The following is a 20,531-nucleotide window of genomic DNA, read 5'->3' as shown; positions in this document are numbered from 1 at the left end:
CTTTCTCCTCTACTGTTACCAAATAGTGGATTTTTATATTGTAAAATAATACCAAAAAACTAAACTAGTTTACAAAACGTATACAAACAAGACAAACTTGCATTTTATAACCTATTTTTGCATGTTTATATTAGAGTATGTTTCAGCTTTTGGAAATGGCTGTATGGATATTATATTTAATGTATTAGGTTGCCATTTGTAATGATGATAAATTAGCAGCTCTACTAACTTTGATAAATAGTTCTACACCGCTACAAACTCCAACCACAATAACAAACACGGTTAATTTTGTTGCTACAGTTCTCGCCTATACTCTCATTAATTTATGCCGATTTCCAGCTGCTCTATGACCGCTTTATCTTCCGATACAATCATGGAATTAGTTTAGTCATCATAAAATAATGAAGTCTCCTGAGAACTCCGAGGCCCTTATATAGTGTTCTCCCTTTAGTGCTTACGCTTTGCTTGCACTCCTGCATGGATTTACTGCCACATATTTGCACTAACGAGAGCATTACTTCAAAGCAATACATACCGGTGCATATCGGATCATTTATATAGATTATGATGAGAACATGACTGCATTAATGTGGATATGGTTTCAATTTACGCTGACATTTAGTTGCAGCTGCAAATAATAACTTGCAAATCTACTGAAAGCCACACAGTTGTAAAGAGGACCGGGTTGGGCGTCGGGAGTTGAGTGAAGTCCAAATTTAGATTTAATGTCACCAGCCTCTCATAAACATTGTGGCCATATCATTACAACACAGTAGCCCGTTTGCACCCCACCTTTATTGTAAGAATGTCTAGAAGAGTATATATGTGAGATGCTTGCTTTTAAGCTTTAAACTTTTGAGTTACTTTAAAAGAACAGAAGGCTCTATGTCACTTTGACAGAAAAGTATTACTTCACTTTTTATAGTCTTATTTGATGGTGACCTCCACCCAGTGAGCTTGTTTACGACTCTTCTTGGGGGTTTTAATAGTAAATACAGAACAACTACCTGCTTAACCTTTACAACATTTGGCAGAGCTGCAAATATTGGGGTAGAAGTGGTAACCATTACAGTTCTGTCCACAGCTGTGGTGCCCTCGCTTTTTACAACCGCAGCAGAGTTATGCGCTGCATAGTTAAACAATAACAGATTTGTGACTCAATTTCCTCATTTTCAGAAGTGTTTATTTTTTTTTATTTTTTTTGTCCTGTCCAGCTACTCAGGCAAATCATATTGTTGATGCAGATGCCCATATTTGCGGTACAGATTTACTTCACAAAAGAGAAGTGTGGGATACTTCTCTTGTTGCCTTATTTGTATTTGACTTTATTAAATGGATTTATATTATTGTTTGGGGCAGCCGGACCGGAGCAGGAGGGGATAGAAAGAGAGAAAAAAAAAGGAAGACAGATGGGAAAATTGAGGGGACTATAGGGGGGTAAGACAGAGAGACAACAGCAACAACAATAACAACAACAACAACAACAACAGAACAGCATCAGCAAATATGATATGAAAAGTGATAGCAAAGAAGCAGTTAGTGAAGGAAATATTAACACAGAAATGACAATGAACATTATTGCACTACAAATGGAGCAATACAAATACTAGGGCTGTGAAACTTTGGGTGTCCCACGATTCGATTCAATATCGATTCTTGGGGTCACGATGCGATTCAAAATCGATTTTTTTTTTTCAATTCAACACGATTCTCGATTCAAAAACGATTTTTTCCCGATTCAAAACGATTTTCTATTCATTCAATACATAGGATTTTAGCAGGATCTACCCCAGTCTGCTGACATGCAAGCAGAGTACCGTATTTTTCGGAGTATAAGTCGCACCTGCCGAAAATGTATAATAAAGAAGGAAAAAAACAAATATAAGTTGCACTGGAGCCCGGCCAAACTATGAAAAAAACTGCGACTTATAGTCCGAAAAATACGGTAGTAGATTTTTGTAAAAAGCTTTTATAATTGTAAAGGACAATGTTTTTTCAACTGATTGCAATAATGTAAATTTGTGTTAACTATTAAATGAACCAAAAATATGACTTATTTTATCTTTGTGAAAATATTGGACACAGTGTGTTGTCAAGCTTATGAGATGCGATGAAAGTGTAAGCCACTGTGACACTATTGTTCATTTATTTTTATTTTTATAAATGTCTAATGATAATGTCAATGAGGGATTTCTAATCACTGCTATGTTGAAATTGTAACTAATATTGATACTGTTGTTGATAATATTCATTTTTGTTTCACTACTTTTGGTTTGTTCTGTGTCGTGTTTGTGTCTCCTCTCAATTGCTCTGTTTATTGCAGTTCTGAGTGTTGCTGGGTCGGGTTTGGTTTTGGAATTGGATTGCATTGTTATGGTATTGCTGTGTATTGTTTTGTTGGATTGATTAATTAAAAAAATAAATAAATTAAATAAAAAATAAATGTTTTGAAAATGAGAATCGATTCTGAATCGCACAACGTGAGAATTGCGATTCGAATTCGAATTGATTTTTTCCCACACCCCTAACAAATACCAATAGAAATAGCACTATTGATAATGAATAATAACAATAATTACCTCTATTATCAAAAATACAATTGTTTCAAATGCAACAATACATATATGTAATGATACAAAAGAGAGCAGATAAATGGAGGGGAAGAAAGAGAAACGAACTGTATTAACCTTGTAGATTGTTCTAGTAACAATAGATTAAGCTTTGTCAGTGTGCTGTGTTTTACCTAGTTTTCCCTAGGGGAACAACGTTGATATATGTTTGATGAAACATGATTATATGCATGACTGTATGTATGCATAGGTGCTTGTATATGTACAGTATATGTATATTTGTACAGTGAATGTGCGTGAGGATGTACAGTATGTACCTTGAGTGTGTATGTATGTACTGTATTTGGGTATGTATGTGGGAGCGTAGGTACCTAATGGCAAGTACCAATATGTGCACATATCATGTTTGTATTAATGAATGAATAAACAAGTCTGTGTATACATGTATGTATAATTGTGTGTTTGTGAGTATGTATGTACAATATATTTGTCTCCCAGTGTGTGAAGGAGCCAAAGTACAGCCCCAGCCACACAGAGAGCTCAACTCAAAACAGCAGGTGCGGTGCCCACGCAGCCAGGCCGGCACACGACAGGAACCCCAGAGCCGGGTCTACTATGCTGCCCGGCAGGGCCAACAGCAGACCATAGACAGACGAGCCCAGCAGAGTTGTTTTCCAAAAAACACATTGACAAAAGGCAAAACAACTCAAAATTGCACACACCAAATTAAGAAAGGACAAAAGATCTTACACAAACAAAATTTACAAAAGTTAAAACAATTTACAATATTAGAAAATATTAACAAAATAGGAAACTAGTTGGAGCATGTAAGTGATGCAAAATGAAGAAATAACGACAAAATAATTTGTTGTATTAGCTGTGATTTGGGGCATCCCCTAGCGGTTTATGTGATTCTAAGTGGTTTCGCCTTGTGGTAATGTGTTGTCTTGCTAATTGTTGCTAAATTGCTAAATTGTTCATTTCTTCTGTTCATTTTGTTTGTGAACTTGTCAGTTTCACCTTTTAATGGGTTTTCTGAAAATTGTGAACTGTTTTGACTTTTGTCAATTTTGTTTGCGTAATTGTAAATTGGTTTGTCTTTTTAATTTGTTTTCTGTAATTGTAATTTGTTTCATTGTGTGTAAGTCTTTTGCACTTCCAGAGCACCAAACCTAAGGGAGGAACGTTTTAATATTTTTTTGTTTTTTTTGTTTTTTTATATTTGTTAATAAATTACTTTCTTAAAAAATATCCCTACCATAATCATAGAGTGAAAATCACAAAAATGGATTGCAGTTTTCACGTTTATTGCAACAAATGTATATTCTTGCGTTTCCTTGTTTTTGTATTCTCTTCCTTAGTTTACCTGTTACTTCCTGTCCAGCACTCTTATTTTTCGACTTCCTGTTTGGCTCCCTGAGTGCAGTTTCCCTCACCTGTGCCTGTTTGGCAACCTGAGCACGCCTGTTTGTGGTTGCATCTTTATATGCCAGCATGCCATGTAGTCAGGGCTGGAAGATTGTCAATGTTACTATTGTGCAGCCCTTTGAGACACTTGTGATTTAGGGCTATATAAATAAACATTGATTGATTGATTGATTGATTGACTATTGACAAATGTTACTGACTGTCTGCGTTGCATGTTACCTGTGTTGATTCCGCTTGCTTTTCTGAAACCGCACAGCTTGCCCTTTTTTTTTATAGCACTTCTTGTGCTATAATTAAATAACTCTCACCTGCACGTCGCTGTCAAGTCACTGCATTTTGGGGTCACACCACCGCAGCAATACGTGTTCATGACATAATCTTCCAGCCAATGAGTGACCTTGCGGTGATGCCTTTTGGCAATGTGGAGCCAATTTTTTTGACCACATACTCCCTGGGGACATGTGCGGTTCCACCCAAGACAAAGTTCGCCCCCTCTTCCTCAAGTTCGGCCGCCACCGGCTCCCCGGCTTTACAAAGCCTAAGTTGTGCCCACTCCTACACCACAGCTTCCCAAAGCCAGAGAATCACCTGTTCCCGCTCTGCAGCTTTCAAAAACCCAAGCTTTGCCAAGTCTGGCTCCTCAGATTCCCAGAGCCCAGCTTCCTCCTGTGCTGGCGCCTCGCCATGCTCAAGACAACACTTCCTTTGGGTCCGGTAGAAGCTCCTATGCTACCCACGGCGGTGTCAAACCTGGAGTCCTATTGGGAGTCAGCATGGGATCTATCTTTGCCCCTTCTCCTCGCCTACCTCTGCCCTTCTGTGGCTTCTACAGTGAGGGGCACCACCGATCAATAATTCCTAAAAGAAGCGTCTGCCATCCGCTTTATGAGGGAGGGGCTACTACGGGTAGCTGGGGATGCACAGATCTTCTCATCTCCAGTGGGTCTGCTGCAGACAACATTGGTACCTCCTGTGAGGCCGCCGCCACCATCTTTTCCTCTTGCGAGACTGCCGCTGCTAGCTCTTCTTTCAGTGAGGCCACCCCCGCTTCTCTGCCACTGGGGGCGTCATCAGTTCCCCCTTGTGTGGGTCCGTTCCCGACGTCATCTCTGGTGGGTCCGCTCCAAACGACACCGTCTCCTCCAGCAAGGCCACTGCGCCCACGCCATCTGAGACAGCGCATGCCCGATGCTCGACCTCCACGATGGCTGGTGGAGCACCGTGCCGATCACCCTCCTAATAGTCTGCAAAGATGGCCGTTCCATAGACGCCCTCCGTGCCATCAGCAGCGCGGACCCAAGACTTAGCCGTGGACCTCCACGGTTTTAGGAGCACCCATCGTACTCATGTCTGCCTCCTCGTTGGCCACAGATTTGTCCCACCAATCAGACGCTGAACGTCTCTGGAAGTGTACGAAAAGTGGACTTGACCTCGCCTGACCTGGACGCTGAGTTTCTGCATGATGATTGAATTACAGCAAAATGAGTGAATCAGTGAACTCAAAATATTAACTTCGTCCACGGCATTTTTCAAGTTTTATTCCATTGTTTTAAGTTGAATTTTACAATCCTGTAAGTGACCTTTAATTTGTAAAACCTAGCATCATGTGTCTGTAATTGGAGATGGTACTCGTGTTTAAAAAAAAGTAGCTGAAAATTAGCTTTCCATACTTGAAAGACTGCAGAAAAAGTATCCACCATCTTTTACTGTGTCCATAAAATGCATAGTCAACTTTTCATCACAATTTTGGGGGGGGGAAAAGATCTTGCAAAATCAGGCCTCTCAAAAATTGTCCACAAGAACCTGAGGGCACTAATACATTGCAAACAATTTTAATTTAATATGCAAATAAAGCATATTTGTTGAATTAGTTGAAATTGTATGATTTAGGGGTTGAGGGTTACAAACAACATATTTAAAACATGGATAACAAATTCATAAAATCACCAGCAAATACAATTGTTGAAAAAAAAAATCTCATAACATTGCAACTTTTTTTTTAAAAAGCTGCTGCAAAATCAGACATTTTAGGCCACAACAATCACAAAAAAAGCCTGTGAAATCCCTAAGGCCGGGGGGGACTGATTAGGGAGAACTATGTTATTTCAGAGGGTAATACAAAGTCACACTCCCTGGACACTTCATTAGTTACACAATCAAGCAAATGTAGTCCAGCTATAATAACAAAGATTTCCTTGACCTTGTCAATCAAAACAGAGCAGTTGTCTTCTTAAAGGCAGAATGTTTGATACATTTAATAGAGTGTGTGTGTGTGTGTGTGTGTGTGTGTGTGTGTGTGTGTGTGTGTGTGTGTGTGTGTGTGTGTGTGTGTGTGTGTGTGTGTGTGTGTGTGTGTGTGTGCTTGTATTTCTACCCTTCTTGAGACATCAACAAGGAAAAGTACCCTCCATATGAACAAGTTAGGAGATAAATCATGGTCTCATTTGCACCCCTGGTGGTGAAATCTATCAAAATTAGGGTGGTCCCAAAAAGGAGGGATTTTTCAAATTGACTTTTAAAAGTGCTCCCCCTCTGGTCAACATATGAAATAACAAGTGTGTGTAAAAAATGCAAGTGCTTCCCCTCTGTCAGAAATTGAAATGTGCCCCAATTGGCCAAATTTCATTTCAAAAATTAATAAATATGTATCTAGAGACATACTATAATAACTAAAGTAAATAATGAAGATTAAAAACCAATTAAAAACAAAAAAATTACTAAAAGCTTACCTTTTTTATATTTGCGTCGTTTGTATATATTATTAATGTTGTAAATAGAAATCTTTATATATCTAGAAAGGGTGGTCCTAAAGAGGTAGGCATTTTTGGTGGTCTCAAGAAGGTAACAAATACAACAGTGTGTGTGTGTGTGTGTGTGTGTGTGTGTGTGTGTGTGTGTGTGTGTGTGTGTGTGTGTGTGTGTGTGTGTGTGTGTGTGTGTGTGTGTGTGTGTGTGCGTCAGTATGCGGTGGACGGAGAACATTTTGCATGGCTGTTTTATTTCTTCAAAAATAGGGGTTGACGACAAACAAACATTTCAGTCGAACACAGTTTGGACGTGACTTTCCATATTTTCTCTTCAATCAACACAAATGCACCTGCATACTTTTTTCAAAAAGTACACAATGAGTAACGGTAGACAGTTGCCCTTTTAAAATGTGACAGTACACATCCACATGTTTTGTTTTTTAAATGTATAATACAGGTTTCAAGGTGGTGGCGTTAATCCGTTCTATATTCAGATGGTAGAGGAGGAATGTGTTTACAAATGTCTTGGAATTGTGTCCTCTTAGAGAGCAAGCAATAACAGTTCAATGGTGGAGAAGGTGTGGCATTAAAGCACCAGTCAAATAACAACGTTCCCCTTCTTCAAGTTCTTGTGCTTTCTACGTGGCCTGCAGCGGAACTGTGCTCATTGCAGGCCACTGACATTGTCTGTGGGGTTAGTGTCGGCCCGTCACACGCAGCCGTTCTCCTGCCGGGGCTTATGGGCCACAGGGGTGTGCGGCGGCGGCGGATAGAGGGAGGGGGCCAGGGTGCACAAGAACCCGGCCAGCAGCGTCAGTCCCAGTCCGCCCCACGCGCAAAACATGGACCAGCCATAGCCATGGCTGATGTCTTCTGGTATCCCAAACATGTAGCGAGGGTAGCGCGACAGTTCAAAGTTGATTCCTGCCACACATGTGCAGAGAGAGATGATGCAGCAGGTGCCTGCAGGGTGGAAACAAAACACGTCAACACTTCGCGTAAATGTTGCAAATGTACTTTTTAGATGAACGGTGTCAAATCGAATTAAATGTGCCAATTAAAGCAGAGGTGTCAAACTCATTTTAGTTCAGGGGCCGCATGGAGGAAAATCTGTGCACACGCGGGTTGGACTATTAAAATCGTGGCATTAAAACTAAAAAATACAGACAACTTCGGATTGTTTTCTTTGTCTTACTTTGGCCAAAAATAGAACAAACATATTCAGAAAATATTACAATAAGAATATAGAACAAAATACCGGCAGCGGTAAAGTTTAGATCCCTGAAGGAACTGAATACATTTACATATGCATAAAAATGTGTTTTCTTTTGTAATTATTTTTTTCTATGAATTAAAGGCCTACTGAAATGCGATTTTCTTATTTAAACTGGGATAGCAGGTCCATTCTATGTGTCATACTTGATCATTTAGCGATATTGCCATATTTTTGCTGAAAGGATTTAGTAATAGACTCCTCTCTGAGCTGCCACCTTACCGTGGTAGAGGAGTTTGCGTGTCCCAATGATCCTAGGAGCTATGTTGTCCGGGGGCTTTATGCCCCCTGGTAGGGTCTCCCAAGACAAACTGGTCCTAGGTGAGGGATCAGACAAAGAGCAGCTCAAAGACCTCCATGACGAATAAAAATAAAGGACCAAGATTTCCCTCGCCCGGACGCGGGTCACCGGGGCCCCCCTCTGGAGCCAGGCCCGGAGGTGGGGCACGATGGCGAGCACCTGGTGGCCGGGCCTGTCCCCATGGGGCCTGGCCGGGCACAGCCCGAAGAGGCAACGTGGGTCCCCCCTCCAATGGGCTCACCAACCATAGCAGGGGCCATAGAGGTCGGGTGCAGTGTGAGCTGGACGGAAGCCGACGGCAGGACACTTGGCGGTCCGATCCTCGGCTGCAGAAGCTAGCTCTTGGGACGTGGAACGTCACCTCGATGGGGGGGAAGGAGCCTGAGCTAGTGCGCGAGGTTGAGAAGTTCCGGCTAGATATAGTCGGACTCACTTCGACGCACAGCAAGGGCTCTGGAACCAGTTCTCTCGAGAGGGGCTGGACTCTCTTCCACTCTGGCGTTGCCGGCAATGAGAGGCGACGGGCTGGGGTGGCAATTCTTGTTGCCCCCCGGCTCAGAGCCTGCACGTTGGAGTTCAACCCGGTGGACGAGAGGGTAGTTTCCCTCCGCCTTCGGGTGGGGGGTCAGGTCCTGACTGTGGTTTGCGCTTACGCGCCAAACCGCAGCTCAGAGTACCCACCCTTTTTGGATTCGCTCGAGGGAGTACTTGAGAGTTCTCCCCCGGGTGATTCCCTCGTTCTACTGGGGGACTTCAATGCTCATGTTGGCAGCGACAGTGAAACCTGGAGAGGCGTGATTGGGAAGAATGGCCGCCCGGATCTGAACCCGAGTGGTGTTCTGTTATTGGACTTTTGTGCCCGTCACAGATTGTCCATAATGAACACCATGTTCGAACATAAGGGTGTCCATATGTGCACTTGGCACTAGGACACCCTAGGCCGCAGTTCCATGATCGACTTTGTAGTTGTGTCATCGGATTTGCGGCCTCATGTTTTGGACACTCGGGTGAAGAGAGGGGCGGAGCTTTCAACCGATCACCACCTGGTGGTGAGTTGGCTGCGATGGTGGGGGAGGATGCCGGACAGACCTGGCAGGCCCAAACGCATTGTGAGGGTTTGCTGGGAACGTCTGGCAGAGTCTCCTGTCAGAGAGAGTTTCAATTCCCACCTCCGGAAGAACTTTGAACATGTCACGAGGGAGGTGCTGGACAGTGAGTCCGAGTGGACCATGTTCCGCGCCTCTATTGTCGAGGCAGCTGATTGGAGCTGTGGCCGCAAGGTAGTTGGTGCCTGTCGTGGCGGTAATCCTAGAACCCGTTGGTGGACACCGGCGGTGAGGGATGCCGTCAAGCTGAAGAAGGAGTCCTATCGGGTTCTTTTGGCTCATAGGACTCCTGAGGCAGCGGACAGGTACCGACAGGCCAAGCGGTGTGCGGCTTGAGCGGTTGCGGAGGCAAAAACTCGGACATGGGAGGAGTTCGGGGAAGCCATGGAAAACGACTTCCGGACGGCTTCGAAGCGATTCTGGACCACCATCCGCCGCCTCAGGAAGGGGAAGCAGTGCACTATCAACACCGTGTATGGTGAGGATGGTGTTCTGCTGACCTCGACTGCGGATGTTGTGGATCGGTGGAGGGAATACTTCGAAGACCTCCTCAATCCCACCAACACGTCTTCCTATGAGGAAGCAGTGCCTGGGGAATCTGTGGTGGGCTCTTCTATTTCTGGGGCTGAGGTTGCTGAGGTAGTTAAAAAGCTCCTCGGTGGCAAGGCCCCGGGGGTGGATGAGATCCGCCCGGAGTTCCTTAAGGCTCTGGATGCTGTGGGGCTGTCTTGGTTGACAAGACTCTGCAGCATCGCGTGGACATCGGGGGCGGTACCTCTGGATTGGCAGACCGGGGTGGTGGTTCCTCTCTTTAAGAAGGGGAACCGGAGGGTGTGTTTTAACTATCGTGGGATCACACTCCTCAGCCTTCCCGGTAAGGTCTATTCAGGTGTACTGGAGAGGAGGCTACGCCGGATAGTCGAACCTCGGATTCAGGAGGAACAGTGTGGTTTTCGTACTGGTCGTGGAACTGTGGACCAGCTCTATACTCTCGGCAGGGTCCTTGAGGGTGCATGGGAGTTTGCCCAACCAGTCTACATGTGTTTTGTGGACTTGGAGAAGGCATTCGACCGTGTCCCTCGGGAAGTCCTGTGGGGAGTGCTCAGAGAGTATGGGGTATCGGACTGTCTGATTTTGGCAGTCCGCTCCGTGTATGATCAGTGTCAGAGCTTGGTCCGCATTGCCGGCAGTAAGTCGGACACGTTTCCAGTGAGGGTTGGACTCCGTCAAGGCTGCCCTTTGTCACCGATTCTGTTCATAACTTTTATGGACAGAATTTCTAGGCGCAGTCAAGGCGTTGAGGGGATATGGTTTGGTGGCTGCAGGATTAGGTCTCTGCTTTTTGCAGATGATGTGGTCCTGATGGCTTCATCTGGCCAGGATCTTCAGCTCTCGCTGGATCGGTTCGCAGCCGAGTGTGAAGCGACTGGAATGAGAATCAGCACCTCCAAGTCCGAGTCCATGGTTCTCGCCCGGAAAAGGGTGGAATGCCATCTTCGGGTTGGGGAGGAGACCCTGCCCCAAGTGGAGGAGTTCAAGTATCTCGGAGTCTTGTTCAAGAGTGAGGGAAGAGTGGATCGTGAGATACTTGTGGTGAAGAAGGAGCTGAGCCGGAAGGCAAAGCTCTCAATTTACCGGTCGATCTACGTTCCCATCCTCACCTATGGTCATGAGCTTTGGGTTGTGACCGAAAGGACAAGATCACGGGTACAAGCGGCCGAAATGAGTTTCCTCCGCCGGGTGGCAGGGCTCTCCCTTAGAGATAGGGTGAGAAGCTCTGTCATCTGGGGGGAGCTCAAAGTAAAGCCGCTGCTCCTCCACATCGAGAGGAGCCAGATGAGGTGGTTCGGGCATCTGGTCAGGATGCCACCCGATCGCCTCCCTCGGGAGGTATTTAGGGCACGTCCGACCGGTAGGAGGCCACGGGGAAGACCCAGGACACGTTGGGAAGACTATGTCCCGGCTGGCTGGGGAATGCCTCGGGATCCCCCGGGAGGAGCTGGACGAAGTGGCTGGGGAGAGGGAAGTCTGGGCTTCCCTGCTTAGGCTGCTGCCCCCGCGACCCGACCTCGGATAAGCGGAAGAAGATGGATGGATGGATGGCTGGATGGATTTAGTAGAGAACATCGACGATAAAGTTTGCAACTTTTGGTCGCTGATAAAAAAGCCTTGTCTGTACCGGAAGTAGCAGACGAGTAGTGTGACGTCACAGGTTGTGGAGCTCCTCACATCCGCACATTGTTTACAATCATGGCCACTAGCAGCGAGAGCGATTCGGACCGAGAAAGCGACGATTTCCCCATTAATTTGAGCGAGGATGAAAGATTTGTGGATGAGGAAAGTGAGAGTGAAGGACTAGAGGGCAGGGGAGCAATTCAGATAGGGAAGATGCTGTGAGAGGCGGGTGGGACCTGATATTCAGCTGGGAATGACTAAAGCAGTAAATAAACACAAGACATATATATACTCTATTAGCCACAACACAACCAGGCTTATATTTAATATGCCACAAATTAATCCTGCATAACAAACACCTCCCCCCTCCCGTCCATATAACCCGCCAATACAACTCAAACACCTGCACAACACACTCAATCCCACAGCCCAAAGTACCGTTCACCTCCCCAAAGTTCATACAGCACATATATTTCCCCAAAGTTGCGTACGTGACATGCACATAGCGGCACGCACCTACGGGCAAGCGATCAAATGTTTGGAAGCCGCAGCTGCATGCGTAGGTACCGTGTCTGCGTTTCCAACTCAAAGTCCTCCTGGTAAGAGTCTCTGTTGTCCCAGTTCTCCACAGGCCAATGGTAAAGCTTGACTGTCATCTTTCGGGAATGTAAACAATGAAACACCGGCTGTGTTTGTGTTGCTGAAGTCGGCCGCAATACACCGCTTCCCACCTACAGCTTTCTTCTTTGCTGTCTCCATTGTTCGTTGAACAAATTGCAAAAGATTCACCAACACAGATGTCCAGAATACTGTGGAATTTTGCGATGAAAACAGACGACTTAATAGATGGCCACCATGCTGTCCCAAAATGTCCTCTACAATCCGTGACATCACGTGCCGGCGTCATCATACCGAGACGTTTTCAGCAGGATATTTTGCGCGAAATTTAAAATTGCACTTTAGTAAGCTAAATTGGCATGTGTTGCAATTTTAAGATTTCATCATTGATATATAAACTATCAGACTGCGTGGTCGGTAGTAGTGGGTTTCAGTAGGCCTTTAAGGAACGTTTATGACAACCTTTTTCCAAAACACAAAATAGAATGGGCGATATAACAGGATAATGCATACATTTATCATTTGTTTTCAAAACGGTTACAAAAAAGTGGGACCCCAAAAATTTACTGTGGGACCCCATTTTTATGACTTCATGGGGTCCCTGTGACCCATCCATCCATCCATTTTCTACCGCGTATCCCTTCCGGGGTCGCGGGGGGTGCTGGAGCCTATCTCAGCTGCATTCGGGCGGAAGGCGGGGTACACCCTGGACAAGTCGCCACCTCATCACAGGGCCAACACAGATAGACAGACAACATTCACACTCACATTCACACACAAGGGCAAATTTAGTGTTGCCAATCAACCTATCTCCAGGTGCATGTCTTTGGAGGTGGGAGGAAGCCGGAGTACCCGGAGGGAACCCACACAGTCACGGGGAGAACATGCAAACTCCACACAGCAGCGCAGGATCGAATCCCTGGGACCCCGTTTTGAAAATTCCTAGTGCCAACACTGATGGAGTATTGGTGCGTGCAAAACAGCAGCAGGAAGCTGTGGCCTGCGGGCCGATTCGAATTCTAATCAAATATCATCCCGGGGGCCAAAGATAATTAATTCGCGGGACAGATCCGGCCCGCGGGCCTTGACTTTGACACCCTTGAATTAAAGCCTCTATTCAAATAAACAATCGAAATTAAAGCAAATAACTGGTTCTTTAATTAGCGCCAGTCAAAATACAATGAAGGTAGTAACACGTATGGCTGTGGGCAACCTCCGGATGTACATTATTAATAACTTGAAAAGTTAACGCTTTATCAGTTCATACTCTCATCGACTTAGATTGGTCGAATCTAGTCTTATAGGCACAACTAGTCTAAGACTTTCATTGGTACTTTAACTTAACTAGATCTGGATCTAGATCTGGATCAATGACTTCCTGACGGACAGAAGACAGCACGTGCGGCTGGGGAAGATTGTCTCGGACAGTCGAACCACAAACACTGGTACTCCTCAGGGCTGTGTACTTTCCCCCTGGCTCTTCTCCCTGTACACAAACTGCTGCTCCAGTCACCAGTCAGTAAAGCTGCTCAAGTTTGCGGACGACACTACTCTCATCGGGCTCGTCTCTGATGGCGAGGAGTCCGCCTACAGGAGAGAGGTGGACCAGCTGGCGTCCTGGTGCAACCTCAACAACCTGGAGCTGAACGCCCAGAAAACAGTGGAGATGATCTTGGACTTCAGGAAAGTCAAATCCCCACCATCCCCCCTCACCCTGATTGACTCTCCCACCCCCGTCTCCATTGTGGACTCCATCCGTTTCTTGGGCACCACCATCACCCAAGACCTCAAGTGGGAGCCGACCATCAGCTCCCTCATCAAGAAGGCCCAGCAGAGGATGTACTTCCTGCGGCAGCTGAAAAAACTGAAGATGCCGACCGAGATGCTGGTGCAGTTTTACTCGGCAATCATCGAGTCCATCCTCACCTCCTCCATTACCGTGTGGTTCCCCGGTGCCACAGTCCGGGACAAGCATCGACTGCAGCGCATGGTATGTGCTGCTGAGAAGGTGATTGGCTGCAAACTCCCACACTTCCAAGACCTGTTCTCCTCCAGGACCAGGAGGCGTGTGGGTCGGATCACAGCTGACTCTTCTCACTCTGGACACAAACTATTCTCCCCTCTCCCTTCAGGCAGGAGACTACGGTCCATCCAGACCCAAACCTCCCGCCACCTGAACAGTTTTTTCCCCTCGGCCATCAGACACATGAACAATAACAAGATCTGATAGCTCAGTTACAGCTCATGTTATTCTATTCTGTGTTATATGTGTTTTATGTTGCACGATTGCGCCAAGTAAAATTCCTAGTTTGTGAACCCGTTCTCAAACAATGGCAATGAAAAAAAAACTCTTCTGATTCTGATTCTTCTGACCAATCTACGTCGATAAGCATGAACTGATGAAGCCTACTTGAGATGATGCGTCTTCTAGACAAACCGAACAGTCCAGTTGTGATCGATTGAATGCCCTGAGAATACAATGACCTGGATGAATGAGAACATCCATAGACTTACGTATGTTTGTATTTGCTTACAATCAATAAGTATGCCTCTGACTTTATCTACCTCTGCATGCACCTTGACTCAGCACTTTGTTATTACAACATTGGTTGTGTTGCTGCTGTGTTGTGCAATATATTGTTAACTGTAGTTAAAAAGCCAAGAGGCTGTTTTTCAGACACAACATGGGGGCCGCCATATCAAATTAGAGAGCACCTTTTGGGGACTTTTAAGAATCAAAAATGTGAATCTCACAAAAAAAATTGAAACTGAACTCACAGGCCACCAATTGAATAACCCAAAAGTTGAAAAAGAGAGGACCTCAAATGGAACATCGAGAGACACACTAGCACACTGTAAAAAAAAAAATTGAAAAAATCTGCACAATGGGTGCCAGGAAATCACAGCAAAAAATACAATCTCGATGTATAGGACATTGCAGTATGTTGATGTTAAATTCGTTAATTTTACAGTTTATAACTGTTTTTGCTTACGGTAAATTCTTTTGAAAAAAAATGAAATATTGTTAACTTGTTCACAAAAAAAACCTATAGAAATTACGGTAAAATATTGGCAACTGTGGTTGCCAGGAATTCACCGTAAAATAATTAGAGCCACTTTTAGTGTTGCCAATCAGGCTATCCCTAGGTGCATGTCTTTGGAGGTGGGAGGAAGCAGAGTAGGGCAGTCATGGGGAGAACATCCAAACTTTACACAGAAAGACCCCTAGCCCAGGAATCGAACCCAGGACCTCTACACTGTTAGGCACAAGCGTTAACTACTGCCCCACTGTGCTGCCCTCTCACCAATACTAGTATCTGTATCGGTATACATGGGGATTTTAACTTGAAAGTATTTGTACAACCTTTCACTGGACCACTCACAACATGGCCTTCCTCAACATGTTCCTTCAAGTGACCTATTAAAATTGAGCCTTTAATTCTCTGTATCTGTTAAATAGCTGCTTGTAATAAGTTCCAGCACCCTTAAACACACGGCGTGGTTCATTTTGATGCAGTTTGCAAGGAAGCACATAGACGATGTCTGAAACGACTTGCCACAAAAATACAAGAAAACATGTGGTTAGCCAAAAGTTAACTAGGTGCTTTAACACAAACCCCTAAAACAATTAAGTTATGCTGTAAATTTAAATGTAGAATCTGCAAACTCTTTAATTCAGGCTTCACCTCGGGATCCCCCAGGAGGAGCTGTACGAAGTGGCTGGGGGGAGGGAAGTCTTGGCTTCTCTGCTTAGGCTGCTGCCCCCACGACCCGACCTCGGATAAGCGGAAGAAAACGGATGGATGTGTGGATTTTCTACCACTTGGTCTTATTAATTTTGACAAAATAATAGAATGGAAAATGACACAATATGTTACTGCATATGTCAGCAGCTGAATTAGGAACCTTTGTTTGCTTACTTACTAATAAAAGACTTGTCTTGTATGTTCACTATTTTATTTAAAGACAAAATTGCAATAAGAAACATATATTTAATGTACCGTAAGATTTTTTGTTAAAATAAATCCAATAATGCAATTTTTTGTGGTCCTTTTTATTTAGAAAAGTACCGAAAACTATTTTGGTACCGGTGCCGGTACCAAAATATTGGTATCAGGACAACACTAGTTTGCACTAAAAGATAATTATTGAACAAAGTATTTCCCATTTTAGTACAAAACATGCATCAAATGAAATTCAAGTTTTATTTAAGAAAGTATAAAAATTGTTTCACAGGGCTAAAAAAAAACAGTGTGGGGACAAATGTAATGTCCTGTTAAATAAAATTCTGCTTCAGGACCCAGTTCAGCTTGGGACGGCCCTGCGCAGTATGTACTATAGGTCAGTGGTCCCCAACCACCGGTCCGGGGATCCGGTACCGGTCCGTGGATCCGGTACCGGTCCGTGGATCCGGTACCGGTCCGTGGATCCGGTACCGGTCCGTGACGCATTTGGTACCGGACCGCACAGTAACATTAAATAATTTATAAACGACTGCATTTTCCCCGACTTAACTTTCGGCTGTCCCACTAGACACACCAATAAGCTTGTTTATAAATGTACAATAAATCTCCTCATAGGAAACTGCTATTTGTTATAACTTTGTGACATGATACAATGCACATTAATGAACATATAAATGTGACAGATTGTAGCCAAAGGCTGATTTCCAGGTTGATGGTAACGTGCTGGGGATCTCATTGCAAAGAAACAAGCCTAGGGCTCCCACCATACTTGCCAACCCTCCTGATTTTCCCGGGAGACTCCCGAATTTCAGTGACCCTCCCGAAAATCTCCCGGGGCAACCATTCTCCCGAATTTCTCCCGATTTCCACCCGGACAACAATATTGGGGCGTGCCTTGAAGGCACTGCCTTTAGCGTCCTCTCACACCTGAAAAGGAGACTATTATATATGTCTCCGTTATCCATAGGTTTATCTATAATCCATAAAGTAGGCAGGCACGGAGCTATTTCTCAGCGTGTGTTTATTCCAGCCGGCACGTTAATACACTGACACACAACATCCGGATTCCCATCATCCATTGCTTCAAAACTACGGCAAGTAGTAATGTCCAAAAACATAACAGAGACGAAGCAGAAGAATGAAGAAGAGACATGGCGACGACGAGTAAGAAGAAGAAGTATGCTTGCAAGTTCCAAAATGATTGGAAAAAAATAATTTCAGTTCATCCAGGACAGCTCTAAGGGGAAGGGGTATGCTGCCTGCACATTTTGTAGATCAGACTTCTCCATTGAACACGGTGGCCGAACGGATATACTCATTCATGAACGGATTATTTATATATATACATATATATATATATATATATATATATATATATATATATATATATATATATATATATATATATATATAATCATACTTGCCAAACTTGAGACCTCCGAATTCGGGAGATGGGGGGGCGGCGGGGTTGAGGTGGGCGGGGTTGGGGGGGTAGCAGGGGTGTATATTGTAGCGTCCCGGAAGAGTTAGTGCTGCAAGGGGTTCTGGGTATTTGTTCTGTTGTGTTTATGTTGTGTTAAGGTGCGGCTGTTCTCCCGAAATGTGTTTGTCATTCTTGTTTGGTGTGGGTTCACTGTGTGGCGCATATTTGTAACAGTGTTAAAGTTGTTTATACGGACACCCTCAGTGTGACCTGTATGGCTGTTGATCAAGTATGCCTTGCATTCACTTGTGTGTGTGTGTGTGTGTGTGTGTGTGTGTGTGTGTGTGTGTGTGTGTGTGTGTGTGTGTGTGTGTGTGTGTGTGTATATATTATGTGACTGTGTCGGCAAGCTGTTTGTTTGGAGAAAAAGCGGACGTGAAGACAGGTTGTAGAGGACGCTAAAGGCAGTGCTACTAAGGCGTGCCTCCAATATTGTTGTCCGGGTGGAAATCGGGAAAAATTCGGGAGAACGGTTGCCCCGGGAGATTTTCGGGGGGGGAACTGAAATTTGGGAGTCTCCCGGGAAAATCGGGAGGGTTGGCAAGTATGATATATATATATATATATATATATATATATATATATATATATATATATATATACACATACTGTATACATACATAAACATATATATACATATACATACATACATACATACATATATATATATATATATATATATATATATATATATATATATATATATATATATATATATATATATATATATATATTTATATATTTCTCCTATAATAATTCTCCTCACTTTCAAAGCCATCCATAACCTCTCTCCATCATATCTTTCTGACCTGATCCATGTCGCCATGTCGCCGCGCCCTCACGTTCCCTAAGATCCTCTTCATCCATCCATCTCACTGTCCCTTTATTTAAACTGTCCACCATGGGTGCCCGAGCTTTCAGCCGCTCTGCCCCACATCTTTGGAACTCTTTACCACCAGACCTTCGCAACTTAGATTCAATATCCCTCTTCAAATCAAGACTCAAAACACACCTATTTCTGACTGCTTATTCATTGTAATCATCTTTTCTTTTCTCTTTGTTGTTGTTGTTGTTGTTGTTGTTGTTCTTATCCAATTTGATTTTATTGTTGTGATTTTGTACGGTGTCCTTGAGTGCCCAGAAAGGCGCCTTGTAAATAAAATGTATTATTATTATTATTGTTATTGTATATGTATATATATATATATATATATATATATATATATATATATATATATATATATAAGAAATACTTTAAAATATTTTAAACCAGTCCCTGGTGCAAAAAGGTTGGGGACCCCTGCTATATTGAAGAATGGCGTTACCGCCCCCGAGTGGTCATCCGGAGTATTGCGCTTACCTCCCATGAGGAAGAGCAGTCCAGCAACGTACTGCATGAGGTCATGTGCCTTCCAACACCCCAGCACGCCGACCATCCACCCGAACAGGATGATGGATATGGCCATGCCAATGAAACTGACGGTCATCCTCTGCAGGTCTGCGAAAAGGACATGAATCCTCATTACTGGTTTTCATATTTGCCAGAAGACAAACGCGTGGGCAAAAAAAACTCACGGAGCGCGTGCCACTCATCCTGCCTTATCGTCTTGGTCAGGTTGATTGGCAGGTTCCTGGGCAACGCCGATGAAGTGTAGTAGTATTTTATTGGTGTGCAACGTGCAACCAACCCTGCGGGTGCAAACAACATCAACACAAAAATAACACCCTCCATCGTCACGCAGCCATCCTTCCACCCACACTATGCATAATGCAGACGCGTACGCTGTATTGTGGAATTAGAATAATAATAATAATAATAACAATAATAATGCGTGGGCCTGAAATGTATCATACATATTTTTCAAGTGCAAACCTTTAAAGATTAAATCCTCCGTCTCCAAATCGAAGCCCGCACGGTGACACTTCCTCCACAGCCCGGTCACCGTGGAGTTGAAATGCCGACTGCACAGCGACTCCATGGCCGAGGCTGGAGGCGAGAGGTGCCGCCGAGCCCGCAGCCTTCCCTCGGCGCGCCACTTGGGCAGCATCCGGAGCGGGAGGTTGTTGTTGGAGATGTAGATGTAGCCCGGGTCGGTCCTCTTGTTGGAGTAATTCTTGCAGCGCTCTCGGTGCCTCCTGGCGTCCGTCTCGTACCAGTTGTCGGTGCCGATGGCCACCGCGATCAGGCCCAGGGCGCAAAAGGCCAAGACGAGACCCGCCGCGGTTAAAGTCCTCATTGCAGCCATGTTCCTTCCATGCGTCTGCCGGCTTGATAAATCCACGGGACGGCAGGATGATGCTCCTGTCAGGCGGCGACCATTCAATACATTCGAATGTAAAAGACACCGGGTCCCTTTCAAGAGATCATTCTTCTTCTTTTTACTCGTCTTATTCTTTTTTTTTTTTATCAGGAAATGCTGATCCAAAGGATGGAGACGGTGGCTGCGATGTTTTGATTGTCTCTTTTCGCCACACAGCTCCGTCTAGCCCAGATACTGTGTTGGTGCCTGTAACACGTATGTCCACTAGATGGCGGCAGAGTGGGGAGTGCGCTCCAAAACAGTGGCCCAATCTTGCAGCACGATAATACAGCTATGAAATATATTGTGTTCAAATCCCTCCAAGGTTGTCTTCACGGCCCATCCATCCATTTACTACCGCTTGTCCCTCTTAGGTGGGCTGAAAACGCCACCTTGGAGGCGTCCACACTGGAGATTAAATACAATTAACGTCATCTAAAAAATGTTATAAAATATATGTAAAATATATAAATATTACATTAATAAGTTAATTTAAAAAAACATTACATTTCAGTTCAGTTCAGTTCAGTTTCACTTTATTTCAAACATCCATACGATACAATGT

At 44.3% G+C, this 20,531-nt stretch overlaps 2 protein-coding genes across 2 annotated transcripts in view; one reads left to right on the top strand and one right to left on the bottom strand.

Annotated features, from left to right (window-relative positions):
- fibina (fin bud initiation factor a) overlaps positions 1-16,330 on the top strand; it is a 100,297-nt gene extending 83,967 nt beyond the window's left edge. The window contains exon 3 of the transcript XR_012050643.1: positions 15,898-16,330. The gene's annotated coding sequence lies outside the window, so the exon portion shown is untranslated. The remainder of the gene's footprint in view (positions 1-15,897) is intronic.
- On the bottom strand, positions 6,282-20,177 carry tmem276a (transmembrane protein 276a). The gene is made up of 4 exons (XM_061969698.2): positions 19,540-20,177; positions 19,242-19,355; positions 19,027-19,164; positions 6,282-7,708 (listed from the first exon to the last, which is right to left on the bottom strand). Exons 1-4 carry the CDS (start codon positions 19,910-19,912, stop codon positions 7,455-7,457), a joined length of 879 nt encoding a protein of 292 aa, XP_061825682.1. The 5' UTR covers positions 19,913-20,177; the 3' UTR covers positions 6,282-7,454.
- Positions 20,178-20,531: the final 354 nt, after the last annotated feature.

This window comes from Nerophis lumbriciformis, linkage group LG10 (genome assembly GCF_033978685.3).
Source record: "Nerophis lumbriciformis linkage group LG10, RoL_Nlum_v2.1, whole genome shotgun sequence".
Taxonomy (NCBI): Eukaryota; Metazoa; Chordata; class Actinopteri; order Syngnathiformes; family Syngnathidae; genus Nerophis; species Nerophis lumbriciformis.
This window is presented reverse-complemented; position numbering and strand designations above follow the sequence as displayed.